This window comes from Carcharhinus amblyrhynchos, chromosome 27 (genome assembly GCF_965287045.1).
Source record: "Carcharhinus amblyrhynchos chromosome 27, sCarAmb.v2.hapA, whole genome shotgun sequence".
Classification (NCBI taxonomy): domain Eukaryota; kingdom Metazoa; phylum Chordata; class Chondrichthyes; order Carcharhiniformes; family Carcharhinidae; genus Carcharhinus; species Carcharhinus amblyrhynchos.
The window spans coordinates 26,687,468-26,712,382 of NC_137350.1; the positions used below are offsets into that span (position 1 = coordinate 26,687,468).

The 24,915-nt window shown below is 41.4% G+C and overlaps 2 protein-coding genes across 4 annotated transcripts in view; one reads left to right on the forward strand and one right to left on the reverse strand.

Moving 5' to 3' along the window:
- becn1 (beclin 1, autophagy related) overlaps positions 1–14,117 on the forward strand; it is a 28,205-nt gene extending 14,088 nt beyond the window's left edge. For both annotated transcript variants that reach the window (XM_080213825.1, XM_080213826.1), the window contains exons 8-12: positions 37–183; positions 3,030–3,179; positions 8,482–8,542; positions 9,708–9,850; positions 11,626–14,117. In XM_080213825.1, coding sequence (XP_080069951.1) covers positions 37–183; positions 3,030–3,179; positions 8,482–8,542; positions 9,708–9,850; positions 11,626–11,794 — 670 coding nt within the window. In that variant the 3' untranslated portion in view covers positions 11,795–14,117. The remainder of the gene's footprint in view (positions 1–36; positions 184–3,029; positions 3,180–8,481; positions 8,543–9,707; positions 9,851–11,625) is intronic.
- A 3-nt stretch (positions 14,118–14,120) lies between these two features.
- On the reverse strand, positions 14,121–24,526 carry cntd1 (cyclin N-terminal domain containing 1). 2 transcript variants are annotated; one of them, XM_080213829.1, is made up of 7 exons: positions 24,088–24,526; positions 23,930–24,005; positions 19,557–19,725; positions 19,307–19,469; positions 18,764–18,908; positions 15,816–15,912; positions 14,121–15,665 (listed from the first exon to the last, which is right to left on the reverse strand). In XM_080213829.1, exons 1-7 carry the CDS (start codon positions 24,290–24,292, stop codon positions 15,558–15,560), a joined length of 963 nt encoding a protein of 320 aa, XP_080069955.1. In that variant the 5' UTR covers positions 24,293–24,526; the 3' UTR covers positions 14,121–15,557. The 2 variants fall into 2 exon arrangements, with proteins under 2 accessions (XP_080069955.1, XP_080069954.1); XM_080213828.1 differs by lacking the exons at positions 14,121–15,665; positions 15,816–15,912 and having other exon boundaries at positions 18,641–18,908; positions 24,100–24,526.
- Between the last annotated feature and the right edge of the window lie 389 nt (positions 24,527–24,915).

Consider the following 24,915-nt stretch of genomic DNA (forward strand, 5'->3'; position numbering starts at 1 on the left):
TTTTACAGTTAGCACAACGCTTTATTTATATAAAAGGTACCAGAGGGAGTACTCTGAATTCAAAAGGCAGCAATTGGAGCTTGATGATGAGTTGACAAGTGTTGGCAATCAAATGCGATATGCCCAGATCCAGCTTGACAAACTCAAGAAAACCAATGTTTTCAATGCTACGTTTCACATATGGTAAGAACTGTACAACTTTACCTGTATTTATTAGACTGATAGACACTGCGGCTGTCATCAATGCATATCCTGGATGTATCAGATTACATTCTGATCAATTAAATGTCCTGAGTTTAATAAATAATGTGAGTCTAGGTTGATACATCAGTGGCATTCAAGGATATATAGTCTCTATTACTGTGGCAGAGCTGTTGGTTCACCCACATTGTTAACTTGGTTCTGTTTTTCAACTTTCCATAATCGTCAAGAAACTCTGGAACTTTGGAGAGGAGGAGAATCTGGTTTCTAAGGGGCTACAATGGTTATGCTCCTAAGTTAGTTGGGAAGAACGGTACACTCTTGAATGTAATATGCTGAAGCTTTTTGTGGGAATGACCCCAGCTCATCCAGACTTGAGAAATCTAGAGCAAATCAAAATGTGTAACAGTCAGAAATATAACTTCACTTCTGGGATGTGGACTTGAATCCAAGATGATGGCATAAAATTTTCCCTTTTCTGTAAGGATTCTTTGCTATTTTCCCACGAAGTTAGTATGGGAATGCCCGACTGATGCAGGAATGCATCTCCTGCTTAAAATTATTTTATGGATACAGTAAAAGAGGCTGAGTCAGCATTTTTTCTCCCCGCTCATGGTAATGGTGAGCTACCTTGAACCACTGCAGTCTGCGTGGTATAAGTACATTCAGTGCTTTTAGAAAGGGCATTTTGATGTATTGGTGCTGCTGCATCCAGTGACAGTGAAGAAATGGTGATTATAGCTGCAAATCAGAATGGTGTGGCTTGGAGGGGAACTTGCAGTTGGTAGTGTTCCCTTGCATCTGCTGCCTGCCTCTCTCTAGGTAGAGGTCACAGGTTTAGAAGGTGCTGTTGAAGGAGCCTTGGTGAGTTGCTACAGTGCATCTTGTAGATGGTACACGCTGTTGCCACTGGTGGAGGGAGTGAATGTTCAGGATGGTCGATAGGGTTCCAATTGAGGGGACTGCTTTGTCCTGGATAGTGTCAAGCTTCCAGTGTGTTACTGGAGCTGCACTCATCCAGGCAAGGCCTGGATGAGTGCAGCTCCACCTTTACCTTGTACAATCACTCGTAGAGGTTTCAAGCCTTGTACTTAATTTAATCTCTCAAAGGCCAGCAATCATTTGCATTTGTTTTGTTTCTATTTTGAAACCTGTAGGCATGAAGGCTTTGAAGCCTACACAAATCCTGAATGAGAACATAGCATTCTAATATATGAATAGATAATTGTGAAGTGTGCAAATGAATGAGAATATAGTTTTTCCACCCTTCATGTGTTGATATTTCAACAGGAATGGAGTGAGAAATAATGCAAAGTAATGAAGAACCTGTTTTGCTTGTTCCCTGTTCATCTTTATAGCCCTTCTATTTCCTGCCAAAGGCAAATCCATGGCACAATATGTAAAAGTGATGGAAATATATAATCCAATGCTAACCTGGCAGTCTTATCAAGACAGATTCATAAACTCAATGGAACATGTTGAATATGATGCTGTCACTTTTAGGTGTCATACAGCCATGAAGTGCTGTGGTCAATAATCACCCAATTCTTCATTAAAACGTGATTTTTTTTCCCTTAATGCGTGAAAAAAGACTGGCCTGCTTTCTTGCACACCGGCTGACAGTGACTGGGGCACAAAAACTATCAGGTTCATTAGTATCCTGTAGGAAAGGAAATCTGTCATTCTTGCCTGGTCTGTATGTGACTCTGGCTTCACAGCAATGTGGCTGAATCTTAAAACACACTCTGGGGTGGGCAATAACTGCTATTCAACCAGACGTGCCCTTGAATGAATAAAAAGCAGTGGGAGAGAACTTCTAGGTGATAACCTGTGAAGACGGCAGCCATCTATCTCTGAACCTTATCTCCAGGCTTTCAAGTCAAAAGGGCACAGGAAAACAGCACCATGATCTTCTACGTTAAATATCCTAGTATTCTGGCCTCATTACAATTAAAATGAAAGAAACTATTAATGTTATAATTGGAATCTAGACTGAAATTTATAATTCCCATGTTTTCCTTGAGTCAAAGGGTTTCTTGTAAATTTCTTCAAGCTGGTATTAGAGGTATTCAAGAAGGCATTAAACGATTGTTTCTAATTGGGGAATGGCACTAAGTCATGATGCTTGGTTGGAGAGTTAGTGCAGCCACGAAGGGCCAAATGATCACCACCTGCGTCATAACAATTCTGTGATACAGTTATCCAATAATTCCTCAATTTCCAAACCTGATTTTAACTTTGTTTACAATACCATACGAGACTGGCTGGTATAATTTTTAAATCTTCAGCTTATTCTATTGTGGACAGGTTCAGTGTGATGTTGGACAAGACAAGACAGATTCATAGTTTAAGTGCACGCACAAACATCTTTGGGGCGGCGTGGTGTCACAGTGGTTAGCGCTGTTGCCTCACAGCACCAAGGACCTGGTTTCAATTCCCTGCTTGGATCACTGTCTGTGGGAAGTCTGCATGTTCTCCCCTTGTCTGTGTGGGTTTCCTCCCACAGTCCAAAATGTGTGGATTAGGCGTATTGGCAATGCTAAATTGCCCTAGGGTAAATATGTAGGGTTATGGGGATAGAGGCTGGGTAGGATTGTGGTCAGTGCGGACTCAATGGGCCGAATGGCCGCCTCCTGCTCCATAGGGTTTTATGATTTGCATTATAGTTTTTTAAAATCAGAACATTATCAGAGATATTCCCTTCCTTCACTGACTTGAATTATATGGCACTTATGATTCAGTTTTCAATCTCTGAACTTAGTATGCAGGTAAGTTGTGATAAATTTTTATGGTGGTGTTTTTTCATTATTGGATAATATGAATTACAGGCATAGTGGACAGTTTGGCACCATCAATAACTTCAGACTAGGACGTCTACCCAGTGTCCCTGTAGAGTGGAATGAGATTAATGCAGCCTGGGGACAGACTGTGCTACTACTGCACTCGTTGGCCAACAAAATGGAACTCCGATTTCAGAGGTACATTCCGCAACAGCATTTAGCTAGAATGCATTGAGAAATATGTAATGATGAAACTTAAAATGAGACCTGTTTTTATTAGAATCGTGAAATAACAGTTTAATTACATCTAATTCCTAATTATGTCTTAATTAGGTCTAATTTCTAATTAAGAATTTCAAGTTTGAGGTAAGAAAATTGGGGAACAGGGAAAATGGAATGGTTAACACACTTCCTAAAAATATTTGTTTTAAAAAATGGCCCATAACTTCCTGGGTCCCCATGTTGGATATAGGGGACTATCCCAAATATGTGCTTAAAGGGTTAAAACTGTAACCATTCAGAAGCTCTAACTTCCCCTGGTCAATTGTGTTGCGCTGGGAACCATCTGATAGCAATTTAAATTGCTAACTTTTGATCTGCCAGTGTTGCAGTAATAGTTACTCTGAAAGAGTTAGCACTTCAGCATAACTATTTTAAACACTCAGACCCAGTCCCATACAGGATGATACCACACTCCAGGGTCTCAAACCCCCGACCCTCAGTTCTGCTGGGCTCTTTTCACCTGATCATGGACCCAACTCCAAGTCTAAAGTCCACCAACTTTACACCTACTGACCAGCCAAATCCTATCCACTTACCTGGACACTTGTCTTCTCCCTAGCCTATCAATGTCACTGGGCCCTTTAAACCTCCCTGATGTCTAGCAGCAAGTACAACAAAAAGGTGGACCTGCATCCCTGCTGTTGCCCTGCGCTTATGATCTTCTGGGACTCTCCAGGTCCCAAGACGCTGCAGTCAGTGGAATTTCAACAAAGTTACTCAGTAGTTAAGTGTGCTTTAAATTGTTGTCATTCTAGTAGGCCATGGCTTTACACACTGGAAGTTAAGGGCCAATCAATTGGATGCTTCCTGCTCCCATTTGCAGGAGGCTTTGTGGTGCAGTGGATCACGTCCCTTGCTCTGTGCTAGAAGTTCCAGATTTGACTCCCACCTAGGACTTGATGACCAATGAAGGTGTGTAAGTAACATGGCCAATCAACCTGCAAAATCCTTCCAATTCATGCAATGGCAGGTGGTAAGATTGGGATAGACTCCTAATGAGTCACACCTAATGTGGAGTAGGGCCACTTAAGCTGTAGGTAGGCTTCTGGTAACAAGCCAGTTACCTGTTCCAAAAAAAAACTAGTTATGGAAAGATGAGTCTGCCTTGCCAACTACTAGGTGCAGGGAGAGAAACATTGATCCACATTTGTACAGTTATTTTTGCTGAAGCAAGGTTTGATGTAATTAAATAACTGAGGATTTATTAATGTTAAGACTGGTTATTAATCATTTAATATTAATCTGAAATATATTGGCAATTCTGCCATTTTATTATAGAATCATACAGAGCAGAAGAGGCCCTTTGGTCCATCAAGTCTGCACTGCCACATTAGAAACACCTAAATTCCCACAAAATCCCAACTGCCAGTACTTGGCCCATAGCTCTGAATGTTATGTGCCAAGTGCTCATCCAGATATTTTTTAAAACATGAGACAACCTACATCTACCATCCTCCCAGGCAATGCATTCCAGACCACCACCACCCTCTACATAAAAAGGTTTTTCCTCAAATCGCCTCTAAACCTTTTGCCCCTTACCTTGAACCTATGTTCCCTGGTGACTGACCCTTCAACTAAAGGGAACAGTTGCCCCTTATCCATTCTGTCTTTATCAGGTTGTTGCCCCCTCAGACTTCTCTGCTCCAATGCAAACAACCCAAGCCTACCCAACCTCTCTTCATAACTTAAATGTTTCATCCCAGGCAACATCCTGGTGAATCTCCTGTGCACCCCCTCCACTGCAATCACATCCTTCCTATAATGTGGCGACCAGAACTGCACACAATACTCTAGCTGTGGCTTCACCAAAGCTCTATACAATGCTAACATGACTTTTCTGTTTCTGTAATCTCTTCCTCGATAAAGGCAAGTACCCCATGTGCCTTTTTCACCACTCCACTAACAGGCCCTTCCACCTTCAGACATCTGTGAACAAATGCACCAAGGTCCCATTGTTCCACAAACTTCCTCGTGTCTTATCATATATTGAGTGTTTCCTTGTCAAATTACTACTTCCAAAGTGTATCACCTCTCACTTAGGGTTAAATTCCATCTGCCCATTTGACCATTCCATCTATGTCTCCTTGTAGCTCAAGACACTGCCTCATTATTATGTGTCATCTGCAAACTTAATAATCAGTCATCTATATCATTTATATAAATGATATAGATATAATTAATAGGAGGCCTAATACATCCTTGTAGTATCCACTGGCTTCAGATCACTAAAGCAGCCTCCTGTCACCACCCTGTCTCCTGCAACTGAGCCAATTTTGAATCCACTTCATCGAATTACCCTGTATCCCAAGTGAATTTACCTTCTTTACAAGTCTCCCATGTGGGACCCTGTCAAAGGTCTATATCCAGATTATCTACCTCATTTCACTGGGGTACTCCTCCAGTTTCTTGAGATTATCAGTGGCTCTGAGGCTATTTAACATATGGGAAGTTGAGTTCTTGGGCACTAGAACTTGTGCCAGTAGGGCATAAGGGACCAGAACCTTGTAGCTACCCAGGGGCCTGTGCAGAGAGAGGTGACTGTCAACTGAACTGGAGGGTTGGGGATACAATGCAGGGCTGCCAGGTTGTGAAACTGGCAAGAACCTCAGCAGAGGCCATGCTTCCCTGATTTACCCACCTACACTGAGTAGGATTCTCCTGAGCAGATCTGAGACTAAATATGCAGCAGGTGGTGACATAAGTGAGAATATTTCCAAATTGATTTCTGCCTTTGACTAACCTAGGTCAGTTGAAAATAATGAGGTCAGAGAGAGCCTGGGCACGTAATTCCAACCTGCCACTCGTTATCTTGGTGTGCTAGTTGGAGTCAGGCTGAAGTGGCCAATGAGACTGAGTAAAACACCTACGACGTTGAGGCTTGGTACTTTAAATTGAAGTAATACTGCATGGGAGTGGCACTGTAGATTATTTTTTCATTTTATTTACTCCATTTTAAATGTGTGTTTGCCCACCCGGTGCATTTAAAAAAAATCTAAGTGCCAGATGGAATAATTAGTTGTTTCTCAAGAGAATGGCAGTAGAGCCAAATCCTCGTAACCATCTGTTATTCCGAATACTCTTGAGCATTTTCTTGAGTTTTCAGCTTATTTTCGAAAACATGATCTACTTATCACAAAATAGGGTGTGAAATGAGAAGTCAGGAATACAATTTGCATCTATATTAGTACCTCAACTTGGTAAAACATCCCCAGGCATCTCTCGAGTGTAATCCTACTGACGCTCAACTAAAAAAAGTCTTTTGGACAAAGTTTGGTTTTAAGGTGCTTTTAAAGCACCTATAGGGATTTAAGGAGAGAATTACAGAGCTTGAAACAGAATATGGGATTGTGCAAGAGGCCAGCATTTGAGTTCTGGCAGGGCTTCAGGAAGTTAGAGATGGGAGTTGAGGTCATGGTGAGACTTTATTATATAGTCATGGCTAGAGCCTTGTGCAATGCTTTTTCTCCCCAACTGTACATTATTACTTTTGGACTCTTCAGTTATTATTCATAACATTCTCATTTCTCACCAACACTTCAGAAATATCAAAAACTCATCAAATGCCAGATGTGTATCCACCATATACAGTTCCACCTCAACATCTCTTCACTGCATCTCTTGTCAGACAGCTAGTCTGCCCTCTAGTCCTGGTTGATTTCTAAAGCGAGATGTCGTTAGTCTGGGAGTTACTGCAGGTTAGCAAGCACAGATGCTGGGTGAATGGGATTTGGTTGGGGTACATGAAGCAGTGTTTTGGATGAGCGTTTGGGGGGTAGAATCAGAAAACTTGCATCATGGTTGATAAGAGGAATTTGACAGCATTTGGATGATGAAGAAAAGTGATATTATGTTGGTGGAATTTAAGGTTGGAAGTGCTAAGTTAAATAGAGTGTCATTAATTTTGACCAGTTTCCTGACCACTGCCTGAGGATAAGGTTTGTGTCAGAGAATAAGACAATGGCTTTGTTCCTGCCTTTCTTAGGAAATTTCAACACAACCAGAACTAGAGGCAGACCAGTGTCTGACAAGAGATGCAGTGGAGCAGTTGAGTGAAGCGATGTTGAGGTGGAACTGTATATAGTGGCATTTGATGAATTTTTGATATTTCTTAAGTGTAGGTGAGAAATGGGAGAATATTATGAATAGTAACCAAAGTCCAAAGGTGGTAATGTGCAGATGGGGAGAAAAATCACGGAAAGAGGCTCTCTTAACTAAGACTATATCGATAAGAGTGGAACTAGATGACAGTAGTCCCACTCAGCTAGACAGTGAAGTGATTTTGCAGAGGACAGTGTAATACACCAGGTAATTTATTTAAGAACCTAAGAACTAGGAGCAGGCTATCTGACCTGTCGAGCCTGCTGTGCCATTCAATAAGATCGTGGCTGATCTTTTCATGGATTCAGCTCCATTTACCCACCTGTTCACCATAGCCTTTAATTTCTTTACTGTTCAAAAATTTATCTATCCTTGCCTTAAAAATATTTAATGAGGTAGCCTCAATTGTTTCACAGGGCAGGGAATTCAACACATTCACAATCCTTTGGGTGAAGGAGTTTCTCCTCCACTCAGTCCTAAATCTGCTCCCCCTTATTTTGAGGCCATGCCCCCTAGTTCTAGTTTCACCTGCCAGAGGAAAAAACATTCCTGCTTTAATCTTATCTATTCTGTTCATAATTTTATGTTTCTATAAGATCTCCCCTCATTCTTCTGAATTCCAGTGAGTATAGTCTGTCTGTCTGTCTCTCATAAGCCAATCCTCTTAACTCGAATCAACCTAGTGAATCACCTCTGCACTCCCTCCAGTACCAGTACATCCCTTCTCGAGTAAGGACTCCAAAGCTGTAGACAGTACTCCAGGTGTGGCCTCACCAGCACCTTGTACAGCTCCAACATAACCTCCCTGTTTTTAAACTTCATCCCTCTAACAATGAAGGACAAAATTCCATATGCCTTCTTAATCACCTGCTGCATTTGCAAACCAAATTTGTGATTCATGCACAAGGACACTTGGTAAGCTGTATCCAGCTTTGGTTGCCATATGGGACCAGAAGAATCCTATGAAATATTTCTGATATGAAAGTAAATAATTCTGCTATGACTTCTACCTCAATCAGTTCCAGCTCACCCAAATAATATGAAGAATACCTGGAAATGCACAAAATACTTATGTTTACTCAGCTAATTAGTTTGTGGAAAACATTTCTCAATTTTCTAGGTATCGTCTTGTCCCTTATGGAAATCACTCGTATCTGGAATCACTTACAGACAGAGCCAAGGTATGTATTGTGGTTGTAAATGGGGAAATATTGTTGAGAATATTCAGTACAATTATGTACCAATAAAGTTGTACTATTGGAATGGAAAAACATGCAGTTTTCAGGAAAAGGTTAGGAGAGAAAGTCCTGAAACTTCAGTCTGGACAGAACTTAACGCAAACGAAAGCCAATGCCCAGGTCCAATTCCAGCCTCTATCTTTGCAGAGTTTGCACATTCTGCCCGTGTCTGCATGGATTTACTCTGGGTGCTCCAGTTTCTTCCCACAGTCCAAAGAAAGATGTGCAGGTTAGGCTGATTGGCCATGGTAAATTGGCCCTTCGTATCAGGGAGATGAGCAGGGTAAATACATGGGGTTGGGGGATACAAATTTGGGTGGCATTGGTGCACGCTCAGTGGGCTGAATCGTCTCCTGCACTGTAGGGTTCTATGGGTATATATTAAATAAACTAAGGCAATCTCAACCCATTTCTTAGACTGAACACTCAATGCCAATCATTTGACATGAAGCCACACGAGTTGGTGTGCAAAGGTTTTGATTTTTTTGTTGGAGGGGGAGGGAATTTTCTTTACCTGCTAATCTGGTCTGCACATGATCTTGAAGTGCTTCATGCTGACTTTAAATCTAAAACTGAAAAATGCTTTCCCATAACTGACTTTTATATAATAAACAAACATCTTTAGGATAAGAATATTTCACTAGATCAATGTGCAGATGAAAAATGCTGCATAACTTACTTTTTGTTCTTTAAATATACATTTGTATTTACCTATTTTGCTTTTTTAAATATTAGTTTTATTAGAATTAGTTCCTAAGATATCCTTTGCCTGATAGGTTTCCAATGATTAAATGGATGTCAATTATGAAAAAAATGATAGTCGCAGCGTCATGGTAACGTTGTAGAATGGGCCCATGTAAGATGGAATGCAAATTTGATTTGTTTTTCTTTCCCCAGACTACTCAATTTTAGTAATATTCAGGGGGAGAAAAGTAATCTTTGGGCTCCCCTTGTACCACCTAGCAATCTATTTAAAACAGCATTTTTCATGTTAGTTGTAGATGCTTTTGGGAATGGAAGACAGGGTGTTTAACCATCAAATAAGTAAGAAATTAAGCCAAGTGGATTTGCATTTTAAAGTTTTGCATCTTGTGTTTAACTTTTATAGGAGCTGCCCTTATACTGTTCTGGCGGATTGCGATTCTTCTGGGATAACAAATTTGATCATGCTATGGTGGCTTTTCTGGATTGTGTTCAACAATTTAAAGAAGAGGTGGAAAGGGGTGATACTGGCTTCTGCTTACCGTATAGGTACTAAGTGGATTAGTTAAATAGTTTTAATATTGGTTAACATAAAACATTTCCTTTCTAAAAGCAAGGTTATGTAATGGCAAATGTGCATTCAAAAATTCTTTTTTTTTAGAAATTTGTATTTAATTGATAACATATCTGCTTCCCTTTTGGGCCATAACATTGGGAACAGATCAAAAACAAGTTCCTTTGCATGTCTAGAAGTCAATGTCTGTTTGGAAGCAACTAATCCTAGACTGTTCCTTCCTGTGTTTTTTTGTTAACTATCAACTCATGACAAAAATAATGACAATAATTCCAAGCAAATATTCCTGCAAGGGATCTTCTGATATGACCAGGGAAGCAGCATCCTGATACTTCTATCATTATATAAAGGACAAAACTCAATTTGCTGGTTTCCAGTATTATATGTCTGTCAACTTTATATTTTACAAATTACCTGCTATAGTACAGGTATCACTATTTAAATTTGAGATGTATAGTATGAAGGTACTTTCCATTTATCTAGCATCTGATAGGGACCTCGGGGTCCTTGTGCATGAGTCGCAAAAACCCAGCCTGCAGGTGCAGCAGGTGGTCAGGAAGGCGAATGGGATGCTGGCCTTCATAGCGAGGGGGATTGAATATAAAAGTAGGGAGGTCTTGCTGCAGCTGTATAGGGCATTGGTGAGGCCGCAGCTGGAGTACTGTGTGCAGTTTTGGGCGCCGCACCTGCACAAGGATATTTTGGCCTTGGAGGGAGTGCAGAGGAGGTTTACTAGGCTGATACCGGAGTTGAGGGGGTTGAGCTATGAGGAGAGGCTGAATAAACTAGGCTTGTACTCGTTAGAGTTTAGAAGAATGAGGGGAGATCTCATTGAGACGTATAAGATGATGAATGGGATGGATAGGATAGAGGTGGAAAGACTCTTCCCGCTCAAAAAAGACAGTAGGACTAGGGGGCACAGCCTCAAGATAAAGGGGGGGCGGTTCAGAACGGAGTTGAGGAGGAACTTCTTCACTCAAAGGGTGGTGAATCTCTGGAATTCTCTGCCCGTTGAAGTGGTGGAGGCTGCCTCGCTAAATATTTTTAAGACGTGGGTTGATGGGTTTTTGATAAGAGAGGGGATTAAGGGTTATGGGGAGAGGGCGGGAAAGTGGAACTGAGCCACGACAGATCAGCCATGATCTTATTGAATGGCGGGGCAGGCTCGAAGGGCCAGATGGCCTACTCCTGCTCCTATTTCTTATGTTCTTATGTTCTTATAACAGTAACATTCCCTTGTAAGTAGGTATACATAACTGCTGTTCAGATGGTGCAAAGGCTCTTAAAATATGCATTGATATTTTTGTTTATGTACCATTTTTAGAGGAGCTAACCTTACAGTTGTTGTACCCTGTTGGAATTTTTTAAAGTCACTGCCTTGCTCCTCCTCCTCTCTCTGCCTTTATGCAACCTTACAATCCTTCACTGGTCCTACCTTGTGGCATTTCCACCCCACCCCATGTAATTGTAAAATTTCTTCAACTGAATACCACAAACACAAAACAAGTTGAATAACCCCAGTTTTATAATTAACGGTTAACCACCAATTTGGATGGCCAGCTCAAATTGCACGATCCTCACCCTACAGGGTGAAAAAGTAATCCTATTCAGAATTTGTAGTCTCTTAATTCAGTAAATCGGACAATGCAGTAATGGTTTGAATCCAATGAACAAAACCCATAAATTGAAACACTAACATCAGATAACTTCTGCTTTAAGTAATTTAACTTTGATGCTTTTTGCTATGCAGAATGGATGTGGAAAAAGGAAAAATTGAAGACACTGGAGGAAGTGGAGGATCTTATTCTATAAAAACTCAGTTCAACTCTGAGGAACAGTGGACAAAGGCACTCAAGTTTATGCTTACCAATTTGAAATGGGGGCTGGCTTGGGTATCTTCTCAATTTTACAATAAGTGATTTAGACTATTTTCTTATTGAATCTGTACTGCTTTTGACGACCATTGTTCCAAGGTTTCACCCAGTGTTATTGTCTGTACAAGGTGATTTACTGTGCTTTTATGTATGCTTTCCTTGAAATAATAAACCATAAAATCATCAAATGTGACAAAATGGAGAAATGGCTGGTACAGTGGGTTAGACATTAGTTGCTTGTCTTTCACCTATTGACCCAGTTCCAAGTCTCATGGAATGAAAGTTTTCTTGGTTGTTAGTTATAATGGTTTTGTATGAAATGGGTTTGGGGTAGTTCTTAAGTAGCATATGTAGCATCTTAAATTGAAAGCTGTCTAGTCCTGCATTAGTTGGTATTTCTGCACTACAACCATAAAATGACTGATGTGAGAAATGGGGAATATCATGTTAGTACAGTAAGGGTGTATTTCTGACTCAGCCATTTAGTTTGAGTAGAGTTGAGAACTATCCTCTGCATCTGACCTCAAGATTACCTGGTGCTGACATCACATGCCTGAAAGGATAAAAAAAAAATCTATTTAACAGCACTTGTGTTTCACCTTGATAAGCACAAATGCAGGGCTGGGACAAAATAACTTAGGTGCATATTATTTGTGGTCAAAATATACACCTAGAACTTGAGTGTGATATACTAAATCACCATATACTGACTGCATCAATGCAAGAGTACTAGATGTTTGAACAGATTGGGAAATCTTGATTTCCTTTTTCAATGGCTGTTAAATGACTATGTAATAACAGTTGTGGAGGACTTCAAATTTCACACTGTTCTGCAATGTAATATTTCAACAGTGTAAAATATTAAGACAGGTGGCCAGATTTTTGCTGTTAGTCTACAATCTATTAGTGCCTTGGCCTGTAGGTCACAATGGATTGTGTTAAGGTGAGAGTTCATAAACCTTGTATGTTTTGGCGTCAAGACATTGGAATGAAAGTAAATGTTTACTTTTAAGTATTAGCTTTTTATTGCAATGCATTGCATTGAGTGCTCCTCACTTAACTTGCAGCTGGGCTGGAGTTTGTTGCATAGTGGGTTGGTGGGATTACAAATCATTAAGGAATTCAGAAACTGAACCACAACGTGCAGGCAATTTGTCATCTGAACCATGGGTTAAGATTGCTTCTAATATAATTACACCCAAACACACTATATTAATTGTTTGTGTATATAGGGCAATTTTATTTATAACAATTAAGTCTGGCATGTTATGCTACTGCTGGAGAAGGTGGAATGAAAAGAACTTTTATACACTGGTGTCATGGCTGACTATGGGCAGGATTTTCTATTCAGTAGAGGCATAATGACATCCACACTGAAAGATTAAATTTACAAAATCATTGCATCATTTCCAGAATCTGATCAATAGTGGATTACTGTACAATGTGTTTGTAACCTAAATATGTAATATACTTCTGTGAATGTGAGTATATTATTTCAGTAAAAGCCTGTCTTACTGATCCTGCTATACATCTGGATTAGCTTTGAAATGTTGTAAAAACAGCTTTTTATACTGTATCACTGAAAAACAAGTGAGGTCTAAAATTTACAATATTAAATGCATATAAATGAGTTTTTCCAAAGCTGTAACATCGTCTTTGAACATTGCTTTAATTCAAACTTATCCAAACACTTTGAATATATTCCAGATATTGTGTTTTCTCTACTAAACACTTAGTTCAATCTTGTGGAACTCAACAAATTTAGGATCTGGCCACAAAATGGTTGCACCCAGCTGTTTTTGTTATGATTTATTCACATGAATGGAGTGGAATTTTGTTGATTTACTCCGAGGATTAAGAAGCCTGCGGTGATCTTTTCAAGACGGTAGTGTTATGATGTGTCACAGGATTTGGGATTTGCCCATTCAAGACTAAAGTCTTGGCAAATCACATTTTTAAGAAAGTGTCTGGGAAAATATTTTAAACATTTACCAAGTACACGTGCACAACAACTTTCTTTAGTGCTGAACATTTTGTTACAACACAACAAGGTTCTCATGTCCCATAAAATTGCAGTAGAATGTAAGATAAAATTCAGTTTGGATCCAGTGACTACAACACAAATGTTTGTATGGACTAGAGTTCAGTACGAGCTGTTGTAATCACAGTGCATCTGAGTAAGCTGATCTCAGCAAGTATTTGCACGACTGAAGAAAACAATAAAAAGCAGGTGTTTCATAACAAAAGTTAAGATGGCTTTTTGTTGAATAATCTATTTGTTGCCAAGATGCTGATGAGTCAGGAACTTTGGAAATTGTAGTTATGGAAATTACTGTGTATTAATGTATTATTCTCAACTGCTTTATGCAGTATACTAGTGCACTGAAAACCTTTTGTAAGGTTATTGTATGACAAAAGTATGTTATACTTTAAATTGCTTGACACAATAAAAAGTGGCCATTAATTAAAACATTTCTGGATTTAAATTGCAGCATTAGTATGATTTTGTGTTTGCCTTCTCTTTCCTCCAGTGGTTGACCAGTATCTCAGAAAAACTTGTCACAAATAACACTGACTCTATAAATATGCTTTTACTGAATATGATGAAACTTGACTTCATTTAGTACAATTTACTAGTCTCAAATGCCACGATCAAGATTTTTAAATTCTACACGAGCCTAGGAGTCACAAAATTGTCATCAACATTTTAAAATTGTTTTGGGATTTCTGCATCATTAGCTAGACCAGCATTCATTGGCCATCCCTATATGCTGCTCAGGTGGTGGTGAGCTTTGAACTGCTGTAATCCCTCAGATGCAGATACACCCAGTGCTGTTAGGGAGGGAGTTCCAGTGACAGTAAAAGAACAGCAATATATTTTCAAAACAAGACTGCAGAGAAACCTCTAAGTGGTAGTGTTCCCAAGGGAGGTGATGGCCTAGTGGTATTATTGCTAAACTATTAATCCGGAAACTCAGCTAATATTCTGAGGACCCGCATCGGAATCTTGCCATGGCAGATGGTGGAATTTGAATTCAATAAAAATACATCTGGAATTAAGAATCTACTGATCATTAAATGATTGTCAGAAAAACCGATCTGGTTCACTAATGTTCTTTAGGGAAGGAAATATGCTGTCTTATGTCCCATGAGTGAATAAAAAGAAATCTGCTCGTCTTTCTAGATGGTAGTGGGTGTGGGTTTGGAAGATGCTGCCTGAGGAGCCTTTGAGGTTCCTGTAGTGCATCTTGTAGCTGGTATACAGCTGCCATGGTTCCTATTAGGAAATAAATCATGACATATGTAAATTTACATACAGTCTAATGTTTCAGATGGCTTGGTCAAATAGGTAGACTTTGAATATCATAAAGGAGAAGAGGGTCAGGGAGAAAATTGCAGAGCTTGAGGATTAGGCAGCTGAAGGAATGACTACCAATGATGCTGCAATGAGAAATTGGGACAAGCGAGCATGCAGATCACAGGAACCAGAGTTGGAGTTCTGGGGCTGGAGGAGGTTGTGGACAAGGGGAGGAGCAAGACCATGGAGAAACTTAAAAACCGGTATATGAACCATTCTGAGCACGTTAATTGAGTTAGTAAGTGTCTTAATGAAGTTGCATTTGAGATTGTTTATGCTTCAAATTCTTCCAGTACTATTTTGGTTGTGGAGTTCAGATTCAACAATTAATAACCATTTCCTCATTTATTTTTGCCTTTTTACCTCAGATTAGTAATCCGCAATTCATTGTAAAATTTACAAAGCCACTAATGAACAGATAAAATATACAGTATCCATTAACATTGAAATTTATTTCAAATTATGTGCTCTTGAAAAAATGTGTTTTAATATTACTTGAGAAAACTCAGAAATGCTTTCTTCTGTTACACCACTAATTGAGGCCAGCTGCTGCACAACCTTATTTAAAAAAAACACAAAATTAAGATCATTTTTCAGACAATCTTATCTTTGCTAAGAGGGTAGTTAAGCCTCAGAATAAAGGACCAGTGAATTATCTAATTGATACTGAGTACAGTAATTGCACTTATAATTTATATTTTTTACTACCTTGTACCATGGTGTATAGTTCAGTATAAATGCACTTGTTCCAATGACCCCAACAGCTAGAAGCATGCAATCTTCCTTTACAGACAAAAACTTTGCCCTGTGATAAAACAAAATGTTGTTTGATTTTGTATTTGCTTCAAGAGCATACAAGGGAACATCTGGACAACTTACACAAATTAAATATGCACTCAATTTTCAATTAAATATATAGCACCCATTCAAGATTTTAAAAAATTCATTTATAGGATGTGGGCATTGCTGGCTAGGCCAGCATTAATTGTTCCTGAGAAGGTAGTGGTAGTCTGCTGCCTTGAACCGCTGCATTCCTTGTGGTGTAGGCACACCCACTGTGTTGTTAGAGAGGGAGTTCCAGGATTTTGACCCAGTGACAGTGAAGAAATGGCAATATATTCCAAGTCAGGGTGCTGAGTAAACTTGGAGAGGGACTTCCAGGCACTGATGTTCCCATTTATCTGCTACCATCTTCCTTCTAGATGGTAGGAGTCATGGATTAGAAAGATGCTACCTAGGGTGCCTTGGTGAATTTCTGCAGTGAATCTTATAGATGATATACATTGCTGCTACTGTTCATCATTGTTTTGTGGAAGGGGTACCAATCAAGTGAGCTACACTGGCCTGGATGATGTTGAGCTTCTTGTGTTGTTGGAGCTGCATTCATCCAGGCATGTGGACTGTATTCTATCACACCCATGACTAGCACCTTAGATGGTGGATAGGTTTGTAGCATCAGGCAGTGAATTAATCTCGGCAGGGTTCCAAGCCTCTGAACTGCTCTTGTAGCCACAGTATTTATATGGCTACAAGAGCAGATCTGAGGTTAGGAATCCTATAACGTGTTTCATTCTGGGGGGAATGCAACAGCTAATTTTTCTCTGTACTGAAGTAAGTAGCTTAAGCACAATATTCTTTTTATCTGAAAAGTAATCATTCTGCCACAATGATATGCAACCGCCTAACAATGAATGCATTAAAACTAGAAAACTTATTTGAAAAAGATGCAGGAATGGCAGCGTTCTGCTGAAGGAAAGATTGTAATTTAAACTTGATTTGTGACTTATGCCTACTGGAACTATTAGACTGAATTAACAGCCTACCTTGGTGTTCAAATATGTGCTATTTGAATTTTTTCTTGAAGCTTAAGAATGTTAAGTTTTAATATAAGCCGCAGCCATCTTCAAATCCCTGTTTAGTTTTTGAACATAAGAAATAGGAGCAGGAGTAGGCCATTTAGCCCCTCGAGCCTGTCCCGCCATTCAATAAGATCATGGCTGATCTGTCATGGCTCAGTTCCACTTTCCCGCCTTCTCCCCATAACCCTTAATCCCCTTGCCTACCAAAAACCTATCTACCTGCGTCTTAAATATATTTAGTGAGGTAGCCTCCACCACTTCAACGGGCAGAGAATTCCAGAGATTCACCACCCTTTGAGTGAAGAAGTTCCTCCTCAACTGCATTCTAAACTGCACCCCCCTTATCTTGAGGCTCTGCCCTCTAGTCCTGCTGTCCTTTCTGAGCGGGAAGAACCTCTCCACCTCTGCGCTATCCATCCCCTTCATCATCTTGTATGTCTCAATAAGATCCCCCCTCAGCCTTCTAAACTCCAATGAGTACAAGCCCAGTCTATTCAGCCTCTCTTCACAGTTCAACCCCCTCAACTCCGGTATCAGCCTAGTGAACCTCCTCTGCACTCCCTCCAAGGCCAAAATACCCTTGTGCAAGTGCGGCGACCAAAACTGCACACAGTACTCCAGCTGCGGCCTCACCAGTGCCCTGTACAGTAGCAGCAAGACCTCCCTACTTTTATATTCAATCCCCCTCACTATGAAGGCCAGCATCCCATTTGCCTTCCTGATCACCTGCTGCACCTGCAGGCTGGGTTTTTGCGACTCATGCACAAGGATCCCCAGGTCCCTCTGCACCGTAGCATGCTGCAGCTTTTTGCCCTTTAAGTAGTAATCCCTCCTACTATTATTCCTGCCAAAGTGGATAAACTCACACTTGCCAACATTGTATTCCATCTGCCAGGTCCTCACCCACTCGCTCAGCCTATCTAGATCCCTCTGCAGACTTTCTACACCCTCTGCACAATTTGCTATTCCACTTATCTTTGTGTCATCAGCAAATTTCGACACCTTACACTCAGCTCCCTCCTCCAGATCATCTATATAAATGGTAAATGGCTGAGGCCCCAGCACCGATCCCTGGGGCACTCCATTAGTCACCAACCGCCAATCCGAATAGCACCCATTGACACCTACTCTCTGCCTCCTATTTGACAGCCAATCCTCTATCCATGCTAACACCTTACCCCCAACTCCATGCCCCCTAACCTTCTGTAACAACCTTTTGCGTGGCACCTTATCAAACGCCTTCTGAAAATCGAGAAACACCACATCCACCGGTTCCCCTCCGTCCACCGCACTAGACACATCCTCATAGAATTCCAATAAATTCGTCAGACACGACTTCCCCTTAACGAATCCGTGCTGCGTCTGCTCTAACAAACAATTCTTCTCAAGATGCCTCGCTATTTCTTCTTTGATGACGGATTCAAGCATTTTTCCTACAACAGACGTTAAACTAACCGGCCTATAATTCCCTGCCTTTTGCCTGCTACCCTTTTTAAACAGTGGCGTAACATTAGCCGTTTTCCAATCTTCCGGCACTTCCCCGGAATCCAGCGAGGTTTGGAAAATAATCACTAAGGCATCCACTATCACCTCCGCCATTTCCTTCAGAACCCTGGCATGCATTCCATCCAGTCCTGGGGACTCGTCCACCATCAGTCCCACTAGTCTGTCTAGTTGAGTTTTGAAAAAAGCTCCCACTAGTTGAGTTTTGAAAAAAAGGTAATTATTAGAACCAAAAGAGCTACATTTTTATTTCAAAGGACTATTGATTCTAAGGTGACAAACAAAAATACTTGCCTTTGGAGTTCACTTGGTGTAGAATTTTCAACAGTCATTTTTAATAAATTTTCATAGATGGTGTTTCTCATGAGGTAAACAAATTTCAGCACCTTCAAGGCAATACCATGTATGTATTTAACTGGAACTGCTGGATCATTAAACCCTTAAAAAATATCAAGATGAATTATTCTGAACACAGTTTAAACAATTTGACATAAAGTGCAAGGGAATAGAAGTTTTTAAAAGTATGTTTAGATGACGCTTTTTGTTAGTTACTTTACGCTTTTAGTTAAATCATTGCTATAAAACTGACAAACAAGAATTTACTATTACTATGTACTTTGCCTTTTTTCAGTCAAGTATACATATGTTAGTTTTGCAGTGACTAATTCGGTGAACTATCATGTAACAAAGCCGCCCATTATGTGACAGCAATGAAATACCAGTTTCATTTACTGCTAAGCATGCAAATTCTGCCTCCTGTCATTTGGCCCCCAGTTTCAGAATTTGGCTACAATACCATTCCAACTGTTAACTAGTGATCATGTTTTTCTTACGCACCCATGACTTCTAATAGTATTTCAGTGTGAGTGAAAGGAGAAGGGACGTTGATTTGAAAACTTAGAGTTTCCAGGACAAGCAGTTCTGAATCCAGAAAATCTTCTCTCTTGTATGAATAACCAAGAGACTGGAGAAATTTCAGGGCCATAGTAATATTAACAATCTGGAAAAAGATGAAGGAAAACATAGATTGGCTCTATTTAATGGAATTATTACATTACACAAGAAAGATTCTGAGGATGTACTTTACCTGGTAATGGAATGAGATCTTGCTTGCTATTTGAACACAAGACATGATCCGTAGCACAAAGTGATCCTGGATTGTAACTAGCAAATGTTGCCAAGCATTTTTTTCTGCATTTTTCTCAGAACCTGTGCATGTAGATGAATAGAGATTTTCAAGGTATCGAATCATAAACCTGTAAAATAAAATAAATACAGCTGGTATCATAATGAACATTTTAAAAACTTGTGTTCTTAAATCTTTTATAAACTGTTGATTTCTCAATACTTTCCTCCAAACAGTTGTGCTGTTTCCACTAAATACCTATTCTATCCTTGGGCAGAAAACAAACTTCCAACATTCTATGCTGCCTTAAATAGAACATTTTCTAAAGTCAAGATATAATGTAACCCTTGTTTTAGTGATCCAAAAATGATTGTAATTTTAAAAATACAATGGTGAATTGATGATGCTTACTGCTGTCTGTGGCTTGGATTTTGTTTTAATGTTAATTTGATTCTTGTGACAACCACAGGACTTCCTGGCATCCAGCAATGGTGATGCTGTCAATTGGGTAGGCAGCCAATCACTTTGGTCAGAGCCAACAAACTATTAAGTAAAATGAGCAAAATACTGCAGATGGTGGGATCTGAAACAAGAGGCGGATGCTGGAAAAACTCAGCAAGTCTGGCAGCATCTGTACGTCGAGAAGGCAAGAGTTGATGTTTAGTCCTTTTGGACCTTAGTGAAAAATAAAAAAGGGAGAATGTGTTAGATATTGCAGTGTAGCTGTGAGAGATTGCAACAAAATGTAGCAACTTTAAGAACAAAAGACAAATGGCTGGGAGAGGATTTAAGATTGAGGAGAAAGGTCACAAATTAAAAGTTGTTGAACTTGATGTTGAGTCCAAACGATGAGATGCTGCTCCTCCAGCTTATGCCAGGTTTCACTGCAGCATTGAAGTAGCCAAGGGTGGCTACTTCATCCTTGTGAGGTGAGCATGAGAGCAAGGTGTTAAGTTAAAATAGCAAGAAACAGAAAAGTTGCAGTCATGCTTGTGTCCTACAGAGTAGTCACCGAGTCTGCATTTAATCTCCCCGATGGTTTTGTGAAGGGGAGGTCATGTCTCGCTAACTTGATCAGGTTTTCTGAGGAAGTGATGATGATGATGATTCAGGGTAGGGCAGTGGATGTTGTCTACAGGGACTTCAGTAAGACCTCTGACAAGGTCCCTCATGGCAGACTAATACAGAAGGTGAACTCACACGGGGGCAAGTGAGATGCATTTGAAACAAGCTCAGTCATACAAGACAGACGCTAACAGTGGAAGCTTGTGTTTCTGACTGCTGTGACTAGCGGCATTTCCTCAGGGATCAGTGTTGGGACCTTTTGATTTGGAGGAAAACAACTGGTTTGATAAGTTTGTGGACGACACAAAGGTTGGTGGAATTGGGGATAGCAATGAGGACTATCGGAGGATATAACAGGATATAGATCGGCTGGAGACTTTAGGTGGAGAGATGGTAGATGGGAGTTTAATCTGGACAAATATGAGGTAATGCATTTTCGTTAGTTTAACGTCTGTTGTAGGAAAAATGCTTGAATCCGTCATCAAAGAAGAAATAGCGAGGCATCTAGAGAAGAATTGTTTGATAGAGCAGACGCAACACGGATTCATTAAGGGGAAGTCGTGTCTGACGAACTTATTGGAATTCTATGAGGATGTGTCTAGTGCGGTGGACGGAGGGGAACCGGTGGATGTGGTGTTTCTCAATTTTCAGAAGGTGTTTGATAAGGTGCCGCAAAAAAGGTTGTTACAGAAGGTTAGGGGGCATGGAGTTGGGGGTAAGGTGTTAGCATGGATAGAGGATTGGCTGTCAAATAGGAGGCAGAGAGTAGGTGTCAATGGGTGCTATTCGGATTGGCGGTTGGTGACTAGTGGAGTGCCCCAGGGATCGGTGCTGGGGCCTCAGCTATTTACCATTTATATAGATGATCTGGAGGAGGGAGCTGAGTGTAAGGTGTCGAAATTTGCCGATGACACAAAGATAAGTGGAATAGCAAATTGTGCGGAGGGTGTAGAAAGTCTGCAGAGGGATCTAGATAGGCTGAGTGAGTGGGCGAGGACCTGGCAGATGGAATACAATGTTGGCAAGTGTGAGGTTATCCACTTTGGCAGGAATAATAGTAGGAAAGACTACTACTTAAAGGGCGAAAAGCTGCAGCATGCTACGGTGCAGAGGGACCTGGGGGTCCTTGTGCATGAGTCGCAAAAACCCAGCCTACAGGTGCAGCAGGTGATCAGGAAGGCAAATGGGATGCTGGCCTTCATAGCGAGGGGGATTGAATATAAAAGTAGGGAGGTCTTGCTGCTACTGTACAGGGCCACTGGTGAGGCCGCAGCTGGAGTACTGTGTGCAGTTTTGGTTGCCACACTTGCACAAGGATATTTTGGCCTTGGAGCGAGTGCAGAGGAGGTTCACTAGGCTGATACCGCAGTTGAGGGGGTTGAACTGTGAAGAGAGGCTGAATAGACTGGGCTTGTACTCGTTGGAGTTTAGAAGGCTGAGGGGGGATCTTATTGAGACATATAAGATGGTGAAGGGGATGGATAGGGTAGAGGTGGAGAGGTTCTTCCCGCTCAGAAGGGACAGCAGGACTAGAGGGCACAGCCTCAAGATAAAGGGGGGGCAGTTTAGAACAGAGTTGAGGAGGAACTTCTTCACTCAAAGGGTGGTGAATCTCTGGAATTCTCTGCTCGTTGAAGTGGTGGAGACTACCTCGCTACCTATATTTAAGACGCAGATAGATAGGTTTTTGGTAGGCAAGGGAATTAAGGGTTATGGGGAGAAAGTGGGAAAGTGGAACTGAGCCACTTCAGATCAGCCATGATCTTATTGAATGGCGGGGCAGGCTCGAGGGCTAGATGGCCTACTCCTCTCCTATTTCTTATGGAAGATCTAATACAGAGAGGAACTATAACAGTAAATGACAGAACCCTTAACAGATTGATCGGCAGAGGGATCTGGGTGTACAGGTCACAAAGTGGCAATGCAGGTAGAGAAGGTAGTCAAGAAGGTATATGCTTGTCTTCATTGGCCAGGGCACTGAGTTTAAAAATTGTCAAGTCATGTCGCAGCTTTATAGAACCTTAGGGCACATTTGGAATACAGTGTTCAATTCTGGTTGTCACTACCAGAGATGTGGTAGTTTTGCAGAGGGTACAGAAACGATTTACCAGGATGTTGCCTGGTATGGGGGGTATTAGCTATGAGGAGACACTGGATAAACTGGTTGTTCTCACTGGAATGACAGAGGTTGAAGAAGTCTTTAAGATAGAGAGGCATGGGCAGAGTGGATAGTCAGAAGCTTTTTCCCAGGGTGGAAGAGTCAATTACTAGGGGACACAGGTTTAAGGTGCAAGGCGCAAGGTTTAAAGGAGATGTATGAGGCAAGTTTTTCAGAGGGTGGGTACCTGGAACTCACTATTGGACGACATAGTGGAAGCAGATATGAAAGTGACTTTTAAAGTGACAAATACATGAATAGGATGGGAATAAAGGGATATGGTAAGAGATTTTAGTTCAGTCAGGCAACATGGTTGGTGCAGGCTTGGAGAGTCAAAGGGTTTGTTTCTGTGCTGTAATTTTATAGAATCATAGAAACCCTACAGTGCAGAAAGAGGCCCATCAAGTCTGCACCAACCACAATCCCACCCAGGCCTTATCCCTGTATCCCTACAATATTTACCCGCTAACCCCTCTAAGCTACGCTTCTTTGGTCTTAGAGGGAGACCACAGTGTGAGCAGTGAATACAATAGAATAAATTGAAAGAAGTGCAAGTAAAATGCTGCTTAAACTGAAAAGGAGTGCTTGGCCTCTTGAATGGTGAGGAGGGAGAAGGTAAAGAGGCAGGTATTGTACCTTCTATGATTGCAAGGGCAGGTCCTGTGGGATAGGGAGTTGGGGTGATGGAGGAGTAAACCAGCATGTCCATGGTGAGTTTTTCAAGAGAGTTTACAGCAAAATGAAGATTGTAAAAGTGAAAGTTCACATCACATGAGTTCAAAAGTTTTCTTAACTACTGAGACTTTAATGCCTTCTTCTCCCAGGTTGTGCTGTTAATAATAATGCCCACATAATATTTAAGTTGAAATGAATTTGCTGTCAGTTTTGCAGCTGCGATGACAGCAAACGCTTAGTACTTTATATTCTGTGCTGTAATTCTGGGACTAGCTAAGTGGTTTGACATGAGGAAGAGCCATCTAGACTCGAAACGTTGGTTCTGTTCTCTCCCCACAGATGCTGTCACCCCTCCTGAGATTCTTCAGCATTTTGTCTTTGTTGTGATGCTTTTTTTAATTTTCCCCCAAACCATGAGAGGATGATAAAGTTCTACCTTTCCAGTATTTCCACGGCTTGATAGCTGGTAACCTGATGAAGACCCAGTTGCTCACACAGGAGGAAAACAAACTCTGTGATGGAAATAAGAATGAACGGGTGTATTAAATAAGGGTGAGGTTTACATCGAGCTGTCTTCAAAAGGCGACAAATTACCCACAAGCCCACCTATTAATCTTAACTTCTTGAAAGAGCCAGCGTGCTGGGAGAGGTGCTGCAGATTGTTCTCGTTCTCCTTCGCCACATCCACCAAAAACTCTTCCAGCATCTCCGGGGGGACGGCGCTGAACGCTAGCTCGGGGGTCTTTTTGCTGCTGCAGCTCCGGCTCTGCTCCGTCTTGACAACCCCTGCTTTACTCATAGCGGCAACACAAATCAGAGTTCGAGGGCCTGGTCAAATGTTGTCGGGCCTACTCTTGGGTGGGGCGATTGTCACGAAACCTAATAAGCAAATAAAATGTGCCTGTAAACATGAACGCACGTTAAGTGTTTCGGGAGCGAGTTCAGGACAAACAGCGGACACTTCGAAGCCTCCAGTCAATCGAAGAGTCTGAACAAAATGGCGACGCATCCCCATCCCGCGTGCTGCGCTGGGCTGGGCGACCTACGTCTGCATTGCCCACTGTTCATCCCGCCCTACTGCGCCTGCGCCGACCCCTTGGCATACTCTCCAACCCCAAATGCGCTCTGTGTCTGGAGTCGGCATTTGTCCACCACACCTGCGCACTCGTCAGCCCTTGGCACGGCCCGCCCCCCTGCGCCTGCGCTGACCTACTTCCGACCCTTCCCCCCCCGGCAAACACCCCGCCCCCGCGTGCGCTTTGTGTCGGGTGCCGGCATACACCCCATCCTCGTCTGCGCTCCGCGTGTGGGGTGCCGGCATATTACCACTGCGCCCTGGCGCCAGCCCTCGGCTCGGCCCCACTTGCGCCTGCGCCGATCCCTTGGCATATTCCCGCCTTGCGCCGGATCACGGCATATGTC